General features: G+C 38.7%; 2 protein-coding genes across 2 annotated transcripts; both read left to right on the top strand.

The window, feature by feature from the left end:
- The first annotated feature begins 3,232 nt into the window (after positions 1–3,232).
- Positions 3,233–7,723, top strand: ocm4.2 (oncomodulin 4 gene 2). The gene is made up of 5 exons (NM_001016487.2): positions 3,233–3,278; positions 4,565–4,632; positions 5,209–5,341; positions 5,499–5,608; positions 7,308–7,723. The coding sequence occupies exons 2-5, from the start codon at positions 4,572–4,574 to the stop codon at positions 7,331–7,333; spliced, it is 330 nt and encodes a 109-aa protein (NP_001016487.1). The 5' UTR covers positions 3,233–3,278; positions 4,565–4,571; the 3' UTR covers positions 7,334–7,723.
- Positions 7,724–12,333: 4,610 nt separating this feature from the next.
- On the top strand, positions 12,334–17,582 carry ocm4.3 (oncomodulin 4 gene 3). The gene is given in 5 exon segments (NM_001114201.1): positions 12,334–12,379; positions 13,644–13,711; positions 15,134–15,266; positions 15,505–15,614; positions 17,139–17,582. Coding segments are annotated over 4 exon segments (330 nt in total). The 5' UTR covers positions 12,334–12,379; positions 13,644–13,650; the 3' UTR covers positions 17,165–17,582.
- Positions 17,583–19,023: the final 1,441 nt, after the last annotated feature.

Here is a 19,023-nt window from a genome sequence, read left to right as displayed (position 1 = left end):
CTAGAAATATCATGGGGAGCAGGGCCAGATTTACCTGTGGTGTGCCCCTAGGTTGCTCACCTCCCACGCACATGTTTTCCACACAAACACCCCCGTGCTTGCACCACCTCCCTTACTGATTGGCTGCACTGGGGACTGGGTGGGCAGGAGATTCAAACACTTGTAAAAATCTCCTGTCTGGTCCCCAGTCCAGATGCAGCCATCTTTGCCGTTTAGGCCCAGGCTTTTGTGGCCTGCCCACAAATCTGGGCCTGGACAAAAGCTTGTCAGGGGCCAGTAAAAGTAAAAAGAAACATGTTCCTTTAGCAAGGATTTAGCAAGGATTGAGCAAGGATTGAGCAAAATCTTGATAAAGGAGAGGCTTTGCACAAATGAGGGCCACATTTTTTATGGCAAAAAAAGGTGAATGCATAAATAGTTTGCTAGGTCAACATAGGTAAATGAGTCAGTTTGCGCAGTTGTAAATCTTAATAAGTAATTCATCCACCCACAACTCTTGAAAACCTCAAAACCACAGCCTTTGAATGCTTAAAGGAAAACTTTACCCCCAAACAGTGTGGTCCCTATAAAAATATATTACATAAAACAGCTCATATGTGAAACCCTGCTTCATCTAAGTAAACTATTTTCAGAAAAATATATACTTATAGTTTTTAGCTGTATGTGCTATTGGGTAATGCTAAATAGAAAATTGCCATTTTAAGTACAAATGGCTGCCCCCTGGGATCATACAATTCACAGTGCACACAAACAAACCAAGGGCACACATACACGTTAATCGGTCAACTAAGGAATATACAGCCCATCACAAAATGGTGGATCAAAAAAAAAGATGTAAAAGGGCAATATATATATATATCTGTTGGTTAAGTACTTATGAATGGTTCTGTAAGTGACCGTGCAACTACATGAGTTCCTTCCAGGACCCCTGAAGAAATTCAATTTGTGACTCTTGAAAAGCTCAAAACATTCACAGCTGTATATGAATTTAACTTGCCACCCTCCCTTCCTCTGTCAGCTGCCAGCACCCACCCAGACCCGAGCAGCTGGCTGTACTAGAATATTATTATTGCATGTTATAGTGAGAGCAGCATAAAGTCTTCAGCAGCTTGTAGTTGAAATGCTGCACAATTTTGAAATGCACTGAAAAAAATGTTGTATAAAACCTTATTCTGTGTTGCTGGTTACAAATAAATATTAGGGCCTTTATAGCAATATGCTTAGGGAGATGGCCATGTTAAAATGAATTTTTCATTTGATGTAGACATTGACATTTCTATGAAAACTTCAATGTGGTCTATCCAAAGAGCTTCAAAATACAGCAATTTGCTTGCCATAGTGTCCTATTTTAACAACCAATTCTTCACTGTTTTCATAAGGAAGTACTTTATGTTAAGCCATATAAATCCATGTTGTTGGCAAAATATTCTGCTGGGTTTGTATGCCTGGCATGGTGCAGAATCTATGATTCTGTCCCTTATAAAGCGACTCTACAACCTTCTTAATCTTTCAACATATTCCAAACCTGTCCTGCAACCAGGGTCAGTGGGTTTAAATGAGTTCACTGATCTTGGTCACCAACCGGATGCTGTTCTATTCAGGCATATGGGGCCGCACCACTCCTCACAGCAATGCTGCCCCTGTGGTGTAAAGGGAATTTATTTCATAGATGGCAGTTATTTGGTAACTTTCCCACATATCTCTATGGCATTTACAGGTCTATCTGCAATGTTACCTGCCCTTTCCTAACAATTTACCAAGACTGATTGTGTGCAATATTATCTTAAAAAAAAGGAGAAGATATGCAGAGGCTTTCCACAACTGCACAACTGAGGGCCAAGAACTTTCTAAATGTATCTCTTTCTTTGCCTTTTTGTTTTTCTTCAGCACACCTAAAAGAATATGGTTGTAAAAAAAAAAGATTGGTGTAAAAATAAAACTGGGTAAAATAGACAGACTGCACAAAATAAAAAATGTTTTTAATATAGTTAGTTAGACAAAAATGTAATTTGGAGTGAGCAGATGTCTAACATAATGGCCAGAACACTACTTCCTGCTTTCAGCTCTCTAAGCAGTCAGTAACCAATTAGTGTCTTGAGGGGGGGCCGTATGGGACATAACTGTTCACTTAGTTTCCATTTAAATCAGACCTGCGTGTTTACAAACACATTCTCCGATTCTATCCTATTCTTATGAATAGTATTCCAGCCAATAGAAGGATCACACCACAACCAGCCCAGCGTGACAAACATCCCACTCTCTGTGCTCAGCCAACGTTAGTCTGGTCAGAGAGTAGGGTTTTCACCTACCCAGTTTTGAACTGGACAGCCTGGTTTTCGGGAGGTCTGTTCGGGTCAAAACTGCCTGCCCAGTTTTCCAAAAAATGTATGATGTCCTTGACATCAGTGACACCACCACCTCTGGAATCACTGGCCCCGCACCTGGGGCATCACCACCCCTGCCCAGACTTACTAAAGCCAGAAGGTGGCAACCTTATCAGAGAGTCAGGATGGGGTAACTGCCTCTGGTCATGGGTGGCAGCTTTGGGGCACTTTTTTTAAAAAAATAAGTGCAGTCGTATACCTTTAGTAATACTGATTTCCTGTAATACTGTGTTCCTTATAGTTATAAGAATGTGTCAGTATCACTTTTATTTGTACAGGGTTAATATGCCAAGTTTATTCTGTTTATAGATAAATACCACAGATTTTGGTTCATATGTTTAATTGCTGCTTGAAAATATTGCTTTGATGCTGGGATGCTGAAGCAAATGATACTGCAAACAAGTAGACCATTAAATTATTATTATGTATTTATAAAGCGCCAACATATTCGCACCATAGGGATATTATTAATTAGCAACTCCTCCACTGGTCCAGTCTGAATGAAAAAAAAAACCCCAAGATTAAAATAAAACTCAAGCTGTACATTGACAGGGACAGATGTACCTCTCTTTGAATTACCTCAGGAGGGAGCAAAAACTTTAAAAAGCAGAAAATATCTATACAATAATGGCATTCTCTTCTTTAGGCTTGGGTAGGATTGTCCATGGAGCTACAATTTGCATTCCTATAGGATATAAATACTTTAGTCATTAGCTTGCATGTTTTTTAGCTAACCAACTGAGAAACTGATCTGGACGTGGTCTCTGGACTTCTGTATATGGTCAGGTTAAGCGTTTACAAGACATATAAGTAGGGGCCCACCAAAAAGACAGGCACACATCTGTCACAGGAAGACTGCTTGTATCTCTTCACTCCAGCTACAGAGGACTTCGGGTGAGTTGCAAAACCTTTCTGGTCTGGAATCCTGCTCACTTTTTCAATCAGCTAATCTTTGGAATTGAGATTGAAAAGCAAAGCTTCAGATTTTTAAAACATGGAGCCATTCGATCCAGAGACCTGTGGAAATGTGGACTATAATGGGGATCAAGAAATAATCACTGGAAAATATTGATGCAAACCACTGGCTCAACCTGGGCACAGGCCGGCAGCTGCTAACAAGGACCTCAAAAGCACCAATGGCCTTTCATCTCAAAAACCACTGGATGAGTGTTTAATATGCAGAGTCATTTAATATACCTGTTTATATGTATTACTGTCATATTCATGTTGGAATGTACTCAGGGCTTAATATGTTGTTATGATATCAGTCTGGGTTAATATATGTTTTACTTGATTATGGGCTCAGTGAAGCAACTGCTTTGTCACATATTAGTTAGGTGTTGTGTCATGTCTTTGGGTGACAGGAGGGGGTGGCTGGCAGAACAATATCTCTTTCAATAGGGATGGGCGGGCAACAAATTGCAGTTGCAGGGTGAGTGTGGTGCCTGCTCCAAATGTAGCAAAGTTGTACTTGTACATCTGTAGAAGGTCCCACTATCAACATGCACCAGCAAAACCTGCTCCACTCATCCCTAATGAAAGGGATTCCCTTGAGCAAGCCTTAAGATCCCATAGCTGGAAAAAGATGACTCAAGGCAGTGGGTTGAAAAATATTCACCTAGATGAGTACTAAGTCATTGGGGTTTTTTGATTTAAAGAACAGGAGGCAAGGATTCTGAGAAATGGTCAGGGACATGTAGTCAACCACTTTTACCAAAGGTGCCAAACACTCTCTCAGTAGACATTAAATGCAGAGATTTTTTATTTTGTGGGATATTTGTGCTGATTTTCATGTTAGCCAAAAGGTTAAGGATACCTGTGTATCGGCCAAAAGCTTTGCTACAGCATTAAAGTTTATGAACAATGAAATCATAAAAATAAAGCAAATGTTCTCCACCATCTTTAAGACAAAAGTATCCAGTTAAACCTGCCTGTGCTTTCAGCCTAATATATTTCCCTTGGTTATTATGAATCCTGTATCCCTGTAAATTATAAATTTATTATATAAATATATTATATTTATATATTATTATATTTTTATATATTTATATATTATTATTATTATTATTATATTTATTTATTATATAAATATATTATAAATCCTGTATCCCTTAGCCTGCTGTGTTCCTGCAATTTACTTACTATAAGTATGACTTCAGTATTTTGCTCTTTCTCCCTAGACTGACCATGGCATTCGGTGGTATCCTGAGTGATGCTGACGTCTCTGCTGCTCTGCAGAACTGCCAAGGTATCTTGAAGTCCTGCACCTTTATTTTCCTCTCTTGATAAAAAAAAACTTAAATAGTAGTGTAAAAGGTTGATTGCTACTATAGAATTATATGAGAATATGGTTATTTCAGGACTTTCTGGGGTGTAGGAAAGGTGGTGAATTATATAAGAGGGAGGTGATAGCTTAGTGAATCCGGCTTGGTCTTGTGCTCAAGCAAACTCTTTGCATTACAGTCAATTCTTTAAGACTATGAAAAGTTATTTAATGGGGTGGTCTACTTTTATTACAGTTTTGAAAATAAAGAGTGAAGAGAATTTATACAGCACACTACCTTTTCAGGTAGATATTTTGAACGACCTATTTTTTAAATTAAATTAAATTGCAAATATCATTAAATGTCCATATCTCTTTATTTTTCCAAACTCTAATAAAGCTGAACCACCCCTTTAAATATTATATCAGTTATTGTTTGCTCTGATGTTCAAAATAAGTCATCTACTTTTTCTCTCTGCCGATGGCATTTGTTATAACGGTAAATCCCAAATGTTGCTTCCGACTGTATATTCCATATATTCCTCTTGTCCTCTTATCCAGCTCCTGAATCCTTCAACTTCAAAACTTTCTTTGCCCAGTCTGGCCTGAGCAGCAAGTCCGACAATGATGTGAGGAACGTCTTTGCCATCCTTGACCAGGACAGGAGCGGCTTCATTGAGGAAGATGAACTGAAGTAAGAGTTCATTAGTTGTATCATTATAAGTGATATAAATAATTTCCCACTGTAACCTAGAGACTTGAGTGAAGTGGAAATCAGATACTCAGTAATCTTCAGCTAATTTGTTTTCATTTTTTTGTTGTTTTCTCCTTATTCCACCATCGATCTCCAGACTGTTCCTCCAGAACTTCAACGCAGGTGCCAGGGCTTTAACTGATGCTGAGACCAAGGCCTTCCTGAATGCTGGTGACTCTGATGGTGATGGCAAAATTGGAGTTGATGGTAAATGGATGCCCATTTTACTATGTCCTACCAAAATATAATTCTAAGCAACTTTCCAATTAAAATAAAAGTTCAGTGGCATTAAAGTTATTAGTAATGTGAGTAGATTCCAAGTTTGCTAGGCCAAAACAAAATAATCACTCAGTTTGTGCATCTTTTTGTAAGCTAATAAGTTATTCAGCTTCTTACAGCATTTTTCTAGTTGCATATACATACAGTGCTGCGTACATATATAGCGCTATATAAATAAAAATATACATAAACATCCTTGGAAAGCAATTATTTCAATATGAATTGCTTTTCTAACTTTCCAAAGTACAGGTATGGGATCCCTTATCCGGAAACCCGTTATCCAGAAAGCTCCGAATTACGGAATGCCCGTCTCCCATAGACTCCATTTTAATCAAATAATTCAGAATTTTAAAACTGATTTCCTTTTTCTCTGTAATAATAAAACAGTACCTTGTAATTGGTCCCAACTAAGATATAAATAATCCTTATTGGATGCAAAACAATCCCATAGGGTTTAATTAATGTTTTATTGATTCTTTAGTAGACTTAAGGTATGGAGATCCAAATTATGGAAAGACCCCTTATCCGGAATACCCTTGGTCCCGAGCATTCTGGATAACGGGTCCTATACCTGTACCAGACCTGATTGCGTTAAATCAGGGATCCCCAACCTTTTATACCCGTGAGCCACACACAGCAACACAAGCATCATAAAAGTTCCTGGAGGTGCCATTAAGAGCTAAGATTGTCTATTTGATAGTCCTTATGTGGACTGGAAGCCTACAGAAGGCTCTGTTTGGCAATTACACTGGGTTTTTATATAACCAAAACTTGCATCCAAGCCAGAAATTCAAAAATAAGCACCTGCTTTGATGCCACTGAGAGCAACAACCAAGGGGTTGGGGAGCAACATGTTGCTCACGAGCCAATGGTTGGGGATCACTGAGTTAAATGATCCAAAAGATGGCCATAAAACTGTTTTTACCATTTCTCTGCATTTTAGGTGAAGGCCACCCAGGCACTATGTAATCATGTAACCTCCTCCAGTGCATGTTCTAGTAACTGTGCAAGTAACATGAGTTCCCACGCACACCAGTTGATTACTTTAAAACAGGGGTGGCCAGACCTTTTTCATTGGCGATTGACCGATGACTGGGGATGCGGAAGTGCTGCGTGAATGCGTATGTGCGCTGTGTTGTGTATGTATGCATTCACGCAGCACTTCCGCATCCCCGGCTTCATCGTGGTCCACCAGAAATCCGCGGGGGAAAAAAGGGTGGACCGTGATCGACTTTTTGGACACCCCTGCTTTAAAATGTATCTTTCGTATAATATAGACATTGCATTTGGTCTTTACTTAAATGTAGGTTTGGTGCAATTGACCCATTTGTTTGAAGATGAACAGGAAAATGCCTGTACAGAAAAATAATTAATAATGGAATCCAATTGTACAGGGAGCCCCCATAATACAGCTATACCTTTGCCATAGAATCCCCTTTATACAAACAATTCTTTACTTTTTTAATAAGACAGTTCCATATGTTAGCTAAGTCAGCATAAATCCATGTTGATGGCAAGAAAATCCTACTGGGTTTTTAAAACAAGTTTGGCATGTTGCTTTACAATATGAAAAGAGCTATTGCACTTATGCATTGTTTAATAACTGTTTTTTCCATCTTCATTGCAGAGTTCCAGGCTTTGGTGAAAAACTAATTTTTTAAAAAACTGGAATATGCGAAACATCAGAAAAGATGAATTTGGTTTTCTGCATTAAACTGATCCAAGTGAAACCTGGTTTAGCGGAACACAGATGCCTCTTCAATATTTCTCCTCATGAGAAAAGTTGTGATGTCATCATGCGGTGGTGGGATCCATTTATTAATTCACCAGAGAAGCATGGTTACCCTTGTCTACAGTTTATCCAAGGGCCCCTTCGTTAAACCAACATATTTATTCTCATTTTTATACTAATAACGTTGTCAATTGTTTACACTGTTGAGACTTTTACAAATCCATGAACTTGCAATTCTTGCTTCAGTTTCCTGTGGACTGAGGCAGGCATACAAGAAACAAATTGCTCTCAATAAATCATTTTTGGAATCAGTTTGTCTAATGGATTTCTCCATTCCTTTTAACCACTACTGCAGTGCAGCTTCTAGTGTCCTTACACAGATTCAGTTAAACTTCTTCCCCAATCTATCTATTCCTTCTCTTCAAATAGAAACATATTCCTCCAACACCCTGTCATTGACTCTAATCCCATCTCTGTCCCTCCTAATAAATGTGATTTCTCATTCCAGAACATTTTATACTGTACCTACTTAAAGGAGACATATCCTATAAAAATGAACAATGTACCAGTGAATTATACTCCTCTAGATATAGAAGGATTGTGCTAAAAAAGTTGTGTTTCTGACTGATTTATTGAGAAATTCGCCCAAAGCCCCACTAGCCCCGCCCATCTGTTCCACTTCCTGCTGGCTGAATTCTCTGGATGAGCTGGGGAGCCGGTGGCCCTCCGTACACTGCACTGTAGGATAGGAACCAATCAGCAGCTAGGCTGACCTGATAGGGAACTGAAGCCTGCCTGTGCTTGTGTGACTGCAGGGCTGTGATTGGCTCTCCCCCTCATACTGTGTGTCTGGCAGGGACCGTTAGGACACGCCCACTCTTCATTTCACACTGGACGGAGAAGTGATAGGACCTATAGGGAGCTCCAATAAAGGGGCCATTGTTACAGATAGGGTTAATGTTTAGCCCAAAGGGAAACCAGCACCGTATATTATTCATAATTGCCTACAAAATTAGCGTTTTTCCCATTTATCCTATATGTCTCCTTTAATGCTCACCTACTAATGTTGTTAGAAAATCCTTCATTTTATTTCTACATTCTCCTTTCTGGCCTCAATCAACAAATGAATATATGTATTAAAGCCAGTTAACATCTCTCTTCCTATTATCTAGAAAGTATTAGAAAAATTGAGAATTCATGGGCAGTAAGGCAGGATAGCAGCTTAGCATCAGACTACCTAGGAATCAAAATAGGATTCAGTTGGTAAAAATGACTCAAAACTACTCATTTATCTGCACTACTCTATGGAATTACTGATTTTGTCCCTCCGAGAACTTGCCTACACCAGCACGTTCTAAAACTGTCCTGCAACTAGGGCCATTTCATTAAAAATGAGTTCACTGTTTGGTTCTTCAGGGCATTCCAACTGGTTCCTTTCCTTATTCTTAGGTAGATGGTAGCCTGATGCTAAAGATCATCCCCCTTACATCCCATGTTTTTTCATTTTTTCTAATACCTCCTGAGTGACATATGAACTATGTATATATTAGTTCAATATTGCTTCTAGCTGCCGTTCAACCTATAGGATAAGTATTTGGGCACAGGTTGGGACTTAAAAGCTTCCTTACTGGTCTAAATAGAGTCTCTGAGCAAAGGGTAAGTGAGCATGGTTCCAATACACATAATAATATAATACACATTGCTGGGGGCTCACTGATTGAAAATGCTCCTATAGCTTCTGAGTCCAAGGGTAAGCAAACACAATACTATGTCCCTCTTCCTTTGTTAGAATTAGCTAGCTCTCTACCCAGAGGGCTTTTTTTTTTTTTTAAAGTTGCTAGCACTGGTCAGACAGAAAATTAATCTTTAATGTCAATTTCTATATTTCTAAATTTAAACAAAATACAAACTGGGGAATGCCCCAAAAGTTTTTTGGCTGCTGTGTGCTGGCTTTCCAGGACAGCTTTGTCACCTTTCTTATACTAAACTATCTTTCACCTCCAGTCAGTCTCTCACACAATACTTAGGGGCAGAATTACTAATCCACGAATCCGAATCCCGAAAGGGAAAAAATCGTATTGGAAAAATTTTTTGGGATTTTTCGTATTTGTTGCGACTTTTTCGTCGCCATCGTGACTTTATCGTCACCGTCGCAACGTTACCGTATTTTGCGCAACTTTTTTCGTCGCCGTTGAAATTTTTCGTATTGAGCGATAGTAAACGGCGGAAAAACCAATCCGATTTTTTCGCGACGGCAACGAAAAAGTCGCGGAAAATATCTGAAAAAGTCGCAGCGGCGACGAAAAAATCGGGGGACATACTAAAAATCGTGACGGCAACGAAAAAGTCGCAAAAAATACCGATCATTATGAAAAGACGCTTTCGTCCGTTTGTGGATTAGTAAATCTCCCCCTAAGGCTAGTTAAATATTTACAGACACCTTTCCACAGTTTGCATACTGGGCATTATCTTGTTTGCCAACATTTTTTACAGGGCCTCTCCTATTCAACAAAGGAGCAAAGGAATGTCTCCCTATCCCTAACCTTTGTAGGATAGAGGCAGGTCTTGGACAGATCTGGGGCTGCCACCTGTCCGGGTTTGACTCAGACAGCCTTCCAAAAACTCTGTTTGTCTGGGTCAAAACTGGCTGTCCAAATAAGGAAATCCTGACAGGACTCTCCATGATTGATGAGGCGATCTGCCCAACCCCCATGATGTTGCCGTCCACCCCCCTGTCCGGAGCACCCAGAACCAAAAGGTTCCAACTCTAGGCAGGGCAGAGGCAAGGATTTTGTGGGGTTGTGTGGGGCCTGGCAGGAATATGGGGCACCACCATTCTTCACAGCAATTCTGCCCTTGTGGCAATTAATTTGGTAGTTAATAGTTATTTGGTAACATAACCACAAATCTGTATGGTATTTACAGGCAGGTCTGCCATTGGGGGTGGGGGTGGGACTGTTTTCCCGGGCCCGGTGGAATCTGGATCCAAAGGGGGCCCTACTGCACAAGTTATGTAATGTCATCAAAAACTGCCATTACTTGCCTAGAAACTTATGTAACTTACATAGAAGATTCCATAACTTAGGTATTAAACAATGACAATGCAGAGAATCTTGACAGGCAGCAGGGGTAAATTCCACTGCCCCCAATGAACTAACTGACTTATTAGTACATTCATTAATGGAACTATTTATATGAACTACTTATTATTGAGTAAAATCAGCTGTTTTAGCAGTTGACTTTTCAACAGTAAAATGACCAGTTATTGGGCCCCACAGCAAGATCATTGGGCCGCCTAAATGTATTAAATTTGTATAACTTATAGCAAAACTTGACTGACTTTTTAGCACATTACTTAATGGAACTTTTTAAATCAAATAAATAATGAATAATAGATAAATTGAACTAATTATTATAGAATAACATCTAAGTAATATTGGCATTTATTTACTGAATTATATTAGCTCTCTTACATGAAATTTCCAGCAGTGGAACAAGATCATTGGGTCCCCACAATCTTGAATAGTATTCCAGCCAATGTGCCAGCATGGCTGACATCCAGCTCTCTGTGCTCAGTCAATGTTAGCCTGGTCAGAGTATCAGAATGGGGTAAGTGCGGCTGGTTATGGGGTGAGGCTCTTGGGAACTTTAATAGAAACTAACAGCGCAGTTCAACACCTTTAGTAACACTAACACTTTCCTTATGGTTATAGGAATGTGTCAGTATCACTTTAAATTGTAACATGTAAATATGCCAAATTTATGCTTCATGTTGGTACCACCTGTACCTAATTGCCTCTTGTAGACATAGGGGGCATTTATAAACTCTGGACAGATTTGCACCTGGGTAGTAAAAGTGGCCACACACAGGATTGTGCTAAAAACGTTGTGTTTCGGACTGATTTATTGAGAAATCCGCCCAAAACCCCACTAGCCCCGCCCATCTGTTCCACTTCCTGCTCGCTGAATTCTCTGGATGAGGCGGCCCCTCAGTACACTACACTGTAGGATAGGAACCAATCAGCAGCTAGGCTGTGTGACTGCAGGGCTGTGATTGGCTCTCCCCCTCCTACTGTGCTTCTGGCAGGGACCGTTAGGACACGCCCACTCTCCATTTCAAATTCGGTCGGAGAAGTGATACGATCTGTAGGGAGCTCCAATAAAGGGGCCATTGTTACAGATAGGATTAATGTTTAGCCCAAAGGGAAACAAAATTAGCGTTTTTCCCATTCATCCTATATGTCTTCTTTAAAACTGCTGATTCGGATCCTTCAGACCAATTCGGCTGCTTATCTGCCCATGTATGGGGACCCCCGATGGGTCACTCATTTGTAGAGTGTATGGCCACCTTAAAGGACATGTAAACCCCCCACAAAAATGTAATGCAGCATCACCTCAATCACTGTGGATTCATTTTTCTCCTATATCCCACTCGGCCCCCTCCCATTTTTAAATGACCCTTAGATTGTTCACTTGATGCTTTGGTGTTTGGATGGCTGCATGCTAAAAGCAGATGATACTGCAAATAATAAGACTGGACATAATTAATAAGGACATAATTAGTTAGCAACTTAACTGGTCAATGTAAATGAAAATAAAACAAATCCCAAGCTGTACACTGACAAGAGCAAGTTATACCTCTCTTTGAATCCCTGAGGAAAGAGCAAAAATGTATAAAAGCAGAAAATGCCCACATAAAATATGGCATTCTCTTCTTTAGGCTTGGGTAGGATTGTCCATGGAGCTACAATTTGCATTCCTATAGGATATAAATACTTTAGTCATTAGCTTGCATGTTTTTTAGCTAACCAACTGAGAAACTGATCTGGACGTGGTCTCTGGACTTCTGTATATGGTCAGGTTAAGCGTTTACAAGACATATAAGTAGGGCCCACCAAAAAGACAGGCACACATCTGTCACAGGAAGACTGCTTGTATCTCTTCACTCCAGCTACAGAGGACTTCGGGTGAGTTGCAAAACCTTTCTGGTCTGGAATCCTGCTCACTTTTTCAGTCAACTACTCTTTGGAATTGAGTTTGAAACAAAGCTCTAAATGTTTTAAAAAAATGGAGCAATACGATGCAAAGACCTGCAAGAATGTGGACTATAATGGGGATCAAGAAATAATCACTGGAAAATATTGATACAAACCTCTGGCTCAACCTGGGCACAGGCCAGCAGCTGCTAACAAGGACCTCAGTTATCAAAAGCACCAATGGCCTTTCATCTCAAAAACCACTGGATGAGTGTTCAATATGCAGAGTCATTTAATATATGTGTTTATATGTATTACTGTCATATTTCATCTTGAAATGTACTCAGGGCTTAATATGTTGCATCATGTCAGTCTGGGTTAATATATATGTTTTACTTCATTAAGATCTCAGTGAAGCTAGTGCTTCACTGAGATCTTCATGTTTTAGTTAGGTGCTGTGTCATATTTTTGGGTGACAATAGGGACTTCCATGGGTGGCTGGCAGAAAAATATCTCTTTCAATAGGGATGGATGGGTAACAAACTGCAGTTATAGGGTGAGTGTGGTGCCTGCTCCAAATGTAGCAAAGTTGTACTTGTACATCTGTAGAAGGTCCCACTATCAACATGCACCAGCAGAACCTGCTCCTCTCATCCCTAATGAAAAGGATTCCCTTGAGTAAGCCTCCCGCTAAGATCCCATAGCTGGAAAAATATGACTTAGCGGGTGGAAAATATTACTTTCACTGGGTTTTAGGTTTAAAGAACAGGTGGCATGGATTCTGAGGAATAATGGCTAGGGATATGTAGTTAACCTCATTTACTGGAGGGGTCAACTACTCCCTCAGTAGACATCGAAAGCAAAGAATCTTTTTTGTAAACCAGTTGTGGCAAATGGTTTTATCTGTAACTAAAATGCCTTTTCAAAAGCTGGGTTATTGCTAGTAGCATTTTGTTTTCATAATGTAAAATATTTTTGCATTTTTTTCCTGTTAGCCAAAGGGTTAAAAGGGGGATAACTTTGTATCAGCAAACAGCTTTATAAAAGCATTGACAGCACATGTTCAGGATAGTTAGTCAAAGGTACTAAAGCTTTTCCTATTTAACTGTGTCTTTAAGACAAAGTTAAACTTAAACATGTGGTTTCAGCCAAAAAATGTCCCTTGGTTATCAGAATTCCTGATTCCAGAATTAGCCTGCTGTATTCCTGCAAATTACTGTAACAATGACCTTAATGTTTTGCTCTTTCTCCCTAGACTGACCATGGCATTCGGTGGTATCCTGAGTGATGCTGACATCTCTGCTGCTCTGAAGAACTGCCAAGGTATCTTGAAGTCCTGCACCTTTATTTTCCTCTCTTGACATTGTTCTATTTTAGAGCTTTTTTTATTATTATGAGGCAGCAATTCTCAGCATTCTAGTTGTAACAGCATTAGTGCCAAACTAGCTGGGACTTCTAGCTACATTAAAGGAACAGTAACACTAAAAAATAAAAATGTTTTAAAATAATTAAACTATAATGTGCTGTTGCCCTGCACTGGTAAAAGTTGTGTGTTTGCTTCAGAAAGACTACTATAATTAATAGAAATAGCTGTTGTGTAGCCATGGGGGCAGCCATTTAAATAGAAAAGGCACAGGTTACATAAGAAGATACCAGATAAACTGTGTAGAATACAATGGGAATCTGCTACTTATCTGTTATCTGCTTAGTAACCTGTGCCTTTTCTCCTTTTTTCAATTTAAATGGCTGCCCCCGGGGATACACAGCAGGGTATTTATATAAACTGCAGTAGTGTTTATGAAGAAAACACACAACTTTTACCAGTGCAGAGCAATAGTACATAATATATTAATTATTTTTATACACTTTCATTTTTTGGTGTTACTGTTCCTTTAAATCTACTACATCAAAGCTGAAGTGTCAAAGGCTGACTATTCCTACTGTAGAGGATTACATTTCAGCTCATCATAAAAAGAGTAAAGTATATGGTTATTTCAGAACTTTCTGGGGTGTAGGTAAGGTGGTGAATTATGTAAGAGGGAAGTGATAGCTCAGTGTATCTGCCTGGGTCTGAAAGCTGCAGCAGTTCTTTCAAAACTCTTTGCATTACAGCTCTGTGATCTCTATGGAAGAGCATTGGGGTCAGCAAAAAAAATTCTGTTAAATGATGGCTTTAAAAAGTCAGAATTGTGACTTTTAAACTCATATCATAATTTCGACTTTTTAAAGTCTGGCCCCAGTGCTCTTCCATAGATCTATTTTTTGGAATGGCTGGGACCTGAGTGTTCTTTCTGTTTGAAGAACCCTTCTTTAAGACTAAAAAAATTTTTTTTTTTGTCATCAACATTAATTTATGCCTAGTTTAGTTATCCTTAAGTAACTAATCATCCCTAATAGCCTTACAGAGGGATGTATTTATTAAAACTAAGTCAGTGGGGCTATTAATTTGTATGAAGCTTAATTTAAGGTTTGCTTTTAAATTGCAATCATATTATTTTATGGAAATATTGTCCAGTACATTTTCCCTGGTTTGTGAAAGGTCAAAGTGACAAATCTCCACTTGTGCCTTAGAAGGAAGCACAGAATAAGTCACCTACTTCTTCTAGTTTCTCTGCTGATGGCATTCATTATAACTTCTTATTTTATCATTTATTATAACCTTTTTTAATAATATATTATTGTAATTGTATTCTGATATATTGCTTCATACTGTTCAACTCATATTCCTTTTGTCCTCTTATCCAGCTCCTGACTCCTTCAACTTCAAAACTTTCTTTACCCAGTCTGGCCTGAGCAGCAAGTCCGACAATGATGTGAGGAACGTCTTTGCCATCATTGACCAGGACAAGAGCGGCTTCATTGAGGAAGATGAACTGAAGTAAGAGTTCATTCGTTGTTGTACAGAATATGGGGAGACTGCAGAACAAATATTTGCTGTTAAGACAATTCAAGCAAATATATTTGCTGAGATTAGATTTGGGCACATAAAAATTGAAGTAATATATTACCCACTGTGACCTAAAGACTTGAATTAAAGTGGGAAGATCAGATACTCTTACCCCTTCAGTAATCTCCAGCTAATTTGTCCCCCCCATTGTTCCACCCTCTATCTCAAGACTGTTCCTCCAGAACTTCAGCGCAGGTGCCAGGGCTTTAACCGATGCTGAGACCAAGGCCTTCCTGAATGCTGGTGACTCTGATGGTGATGGCAAAATTGGAGTTGATGGTGAGTGGATACCAAGTTTGCTAGGCCAAAACAGAATAATCAGCCACTTTGTGCAGTTGTGAATCTTTTTGTTAGCTACTAAGTAACTTAGCTTTTCTAGTCTTACAGCACAAAGGCTTAAATACATACAGTGCTGCTTACATGAGTAACGCTATATATATAAAAAATATACATACATATATATACATCCTTGACTGAATCTAATAAAATTAAATGATCCCAAAGTTATTTTTCCCCATTTTTTGGCCTTTTAGGTCAAGACCATACGATTGCTTTCTAACCTCCTCTAGTGCATGTTCAAGAGACTGTGCAAGCTCTTAACCCTTGAAAACCTTAATCTGAAGTAATTTCACCCCTAAAATACAGAAATTTGATTGCCATAGTGTCTCATTGAAACAATTCCTTACTGTCTTCATAAGCGAATACCTAATGTTAACTATGCCAGCATAAATCCATGTTAAAGGAACAGTAACACCAAAAAAATGAAAGAGCTTTAAAGTAATAAAAATATAATGCACTGTTGCCCTGCACTGGTAAAACTGGTGTGTTTGCTACAGTAACACTACTATAATTTATATAATAAGCTGCTGTGTAGCCACGGGGGCAGCCATTCAAGCTGGAAAAAAGGAGAAAAGGCACAGGTTACATAGCAGATAACAGATATGTTCTGTAGAATACAATAGTGTTTTATCTGTTATCTGCTATGTGCCTGTGCCTTTTCCCCTTTGAATGGCTGCCTCCATGGCTACATAGCAGCTTATTTATATAAATTATAGTAGACTTTCTCAAGTAAACACACAACTTTTACCAGTGCAGGGCAGCAGCACATTATATTTTAGTTACTTTTATACACTTTCATTTTTTGGTGTTACTGTTCCTTTAATGGCAAGGCAATACTACTGGGTTTATTAATACATTTTGCTTCAAAATATGGAAAGAGCACCTATCTGCAAAACCCCAGGTACCAAACATTCCAAATAGATTCCAAATAGATCCCTACTAACAATAAAAATCTAGCTCCTTAGTCTGTTTATTTTCTGAATGCTGGGATCATTTTCCTAAAGTTAATAGGAATGCTGTTTATGATGGTCCTCTATGACTCCCTTAAGTAACACAAAATGTTCTACGTTAAGAGCCAGTATTAATAAAATAATATGCATCATTGATTTTTGTAACTTATATTTTTATTAAAGTTTCAATGGTGCAGCAATTCTAAGTATGCATATCTTGGCCAATGTAGAGCCTAACAGCTGGACAGGTTCCCATATCAACCACACTGAGTAACTAAACGATTGTGATTAATATAGTAAGGGATAAAAGGGAGTAGCAGGGAAAAAGGAAAGGGGCAGAGGAGAACAGAAAGAGGGAAGAAGAAAAACTTCTCCAAGGTTAGGTAGGTAAGATGGTGAAAGAGGAAGAAGGGGGAAGAGGCCAGCGAGAGGGCTGCCAAGGTGTATTAGAGTAATAATAATGTGTATCAAAGTGTATAAATACAATTACAATTATTTTCCATCTTCATTGCAGAATTCCAGTCTCTGGTGAAAAACTAAACTTTTTGTTAAAATCTGAATCTGTGAAACATCACAAAAGATGAATGCGGGTTTTCTGCGTTAATCTGATCCAAGTGAAACCTGGTTTGGCGGAACACAGACGTCTCATCAATATTTCTCCCCCTCAGAAAAGTGGTGTCATCATCTGGTGGCGGGATTCATTTATTTATTCACAAAAAAGCAGTTGTTTTTCTTCAACATTTTGTGAACCCAGAAATGGTTACCCTTGCCTACAGTTTATCAAACAGCCCCTTAATGAAACCAACATATTTATTCTCATTTTTATACTAATAACATTGTCCATTGTTTACACTGTTGAGACTTTTGCAAATCCATAAACGTGCAATTCTTGCTACAGTTTCCTATGGACTGAGGCAGGCATAAAAAAATTGTTCTTAATAAATCAATTTTGGAATCATCTTGGCTAATGGATTTTCTTCCAGACTCATCCAGTACAGTTATCCCCTATCCCTTTCCACCAATTCCACCAAAGTGCAACTTCCTGTGTCATCACAGTAACACCAAAAAAGCAAAGTGTCTTACCAGCACTGGTAAAACTGGTGTGCTATCTTAGGATATACTACTACAGTTTATATAAATACGATAATGTGAAGCCATGGGTGCTAAATAGCACTTTCAATCTGTCCAACATATTATACACACTCAAGAAGGCAAACATCCCTCATTGAGTCGCATGTGATGTTTTGTCTAAGGGAAAAAAGGTTCCCTGTGACTTTGGCCCTAAATGTGAAATAAAACTGCATTTACATACATTTAAGTTTCCCACATTTATGCATCCCATTACTATCATTAATGGGAATGTCTCTGGAAAAATATTAGGGGCGAGAATATTCTTTAAATTATGAGCTTTATTGGAATCTAAACATAATTGTAAATACGGATTGTAATATGTGCCAATGTTTCTCAAGAGTTTGTATAATTAATTTGTATCCAGGATTATATGTAGTGCAAAAGATAGAATTCCCTTGATTTTTATATTTCTTTGCATGTGAGTTAAATTCCTACCATATTTTTATTTTTATTGTTATCTTTATCTCTAGTATTATTAAATCTGGTGGTGGATTCTAAACTTAGTAATGTATTTCTCTTAGTTTCCAAAGCACATTGCATAGCTTTATCAAATAACCAGGGTTCTTAGCCCTTTCCAATAAATGTTTTCCAAATAGATCAGCTGCTAGCCCTCATCAGACTGGGATAAGTGACTATTGCCTATACTCTAGCAAAGGAGAAGTTGATATTTAATTTTAATTTCCACATCTAGATGTAAACAATATACAAGCTAGGGAATGCCCACGTCCAACCATTATGCTATCCCCATGAATACAATGCTGCTGAATGCAGGTGCTGCTGTATTCTTGGGAGAGGTGCAGGACTGCTCCATACTGGAGAAAACAGACTTGCACCCACAGGGTGCTAACTGCAGGGCAGGATGATGCAACATGTGAAAAACTGTAAAGCTTTGTTCCCATTTTTCACCTCCAGTCAGTCTCTCACAAGAGTCTGCTAAAGAGTTACCTCTACTCTGTGGCCCCTAGTAATCAAGCAAGCCTTGATTACTAAACATACTTGTATATTGTTAATAATTGTGGGAGTTTCTGCAATGCCTGCCACAAGGCAGAATTAATACATTTACACAGTTGCCAAGGACCAGGATGATAACTGTATATTCAGAATGCGCAGTTTATATTAACAGGGGTGGGAAACTCATAGTGAAGAATAACAGAAGTGTACATCCATTTGCACTATAAGAGCTTATATAAAAGGAGTCCAAAAGGGTCAAAGGCATCAGTGGAACAGATCCAACTGCTAAATCCCAAGGATATGTCAATAACAGATAA

The sequence above is a fragment of the Xenopus tropicalis genome, chromosome 9 (genome assembly GCF_000004195.4).
Source record: "Xenopus tropicalis strain Nigerian chromosome 9, UCB_Xtro_10.0, whole genome shotgun sequence".
Lineage (NCBI taxonomy): Eukaryota > Metazoa > Chordata > Amphibia > Anura > Pipidae > Xenopus > Xenopus tropicalis.
Note: the sequence above shows the minus strand (reverse complement) of the source record. Positions and strands in the feature narration are given on the sequence as shown.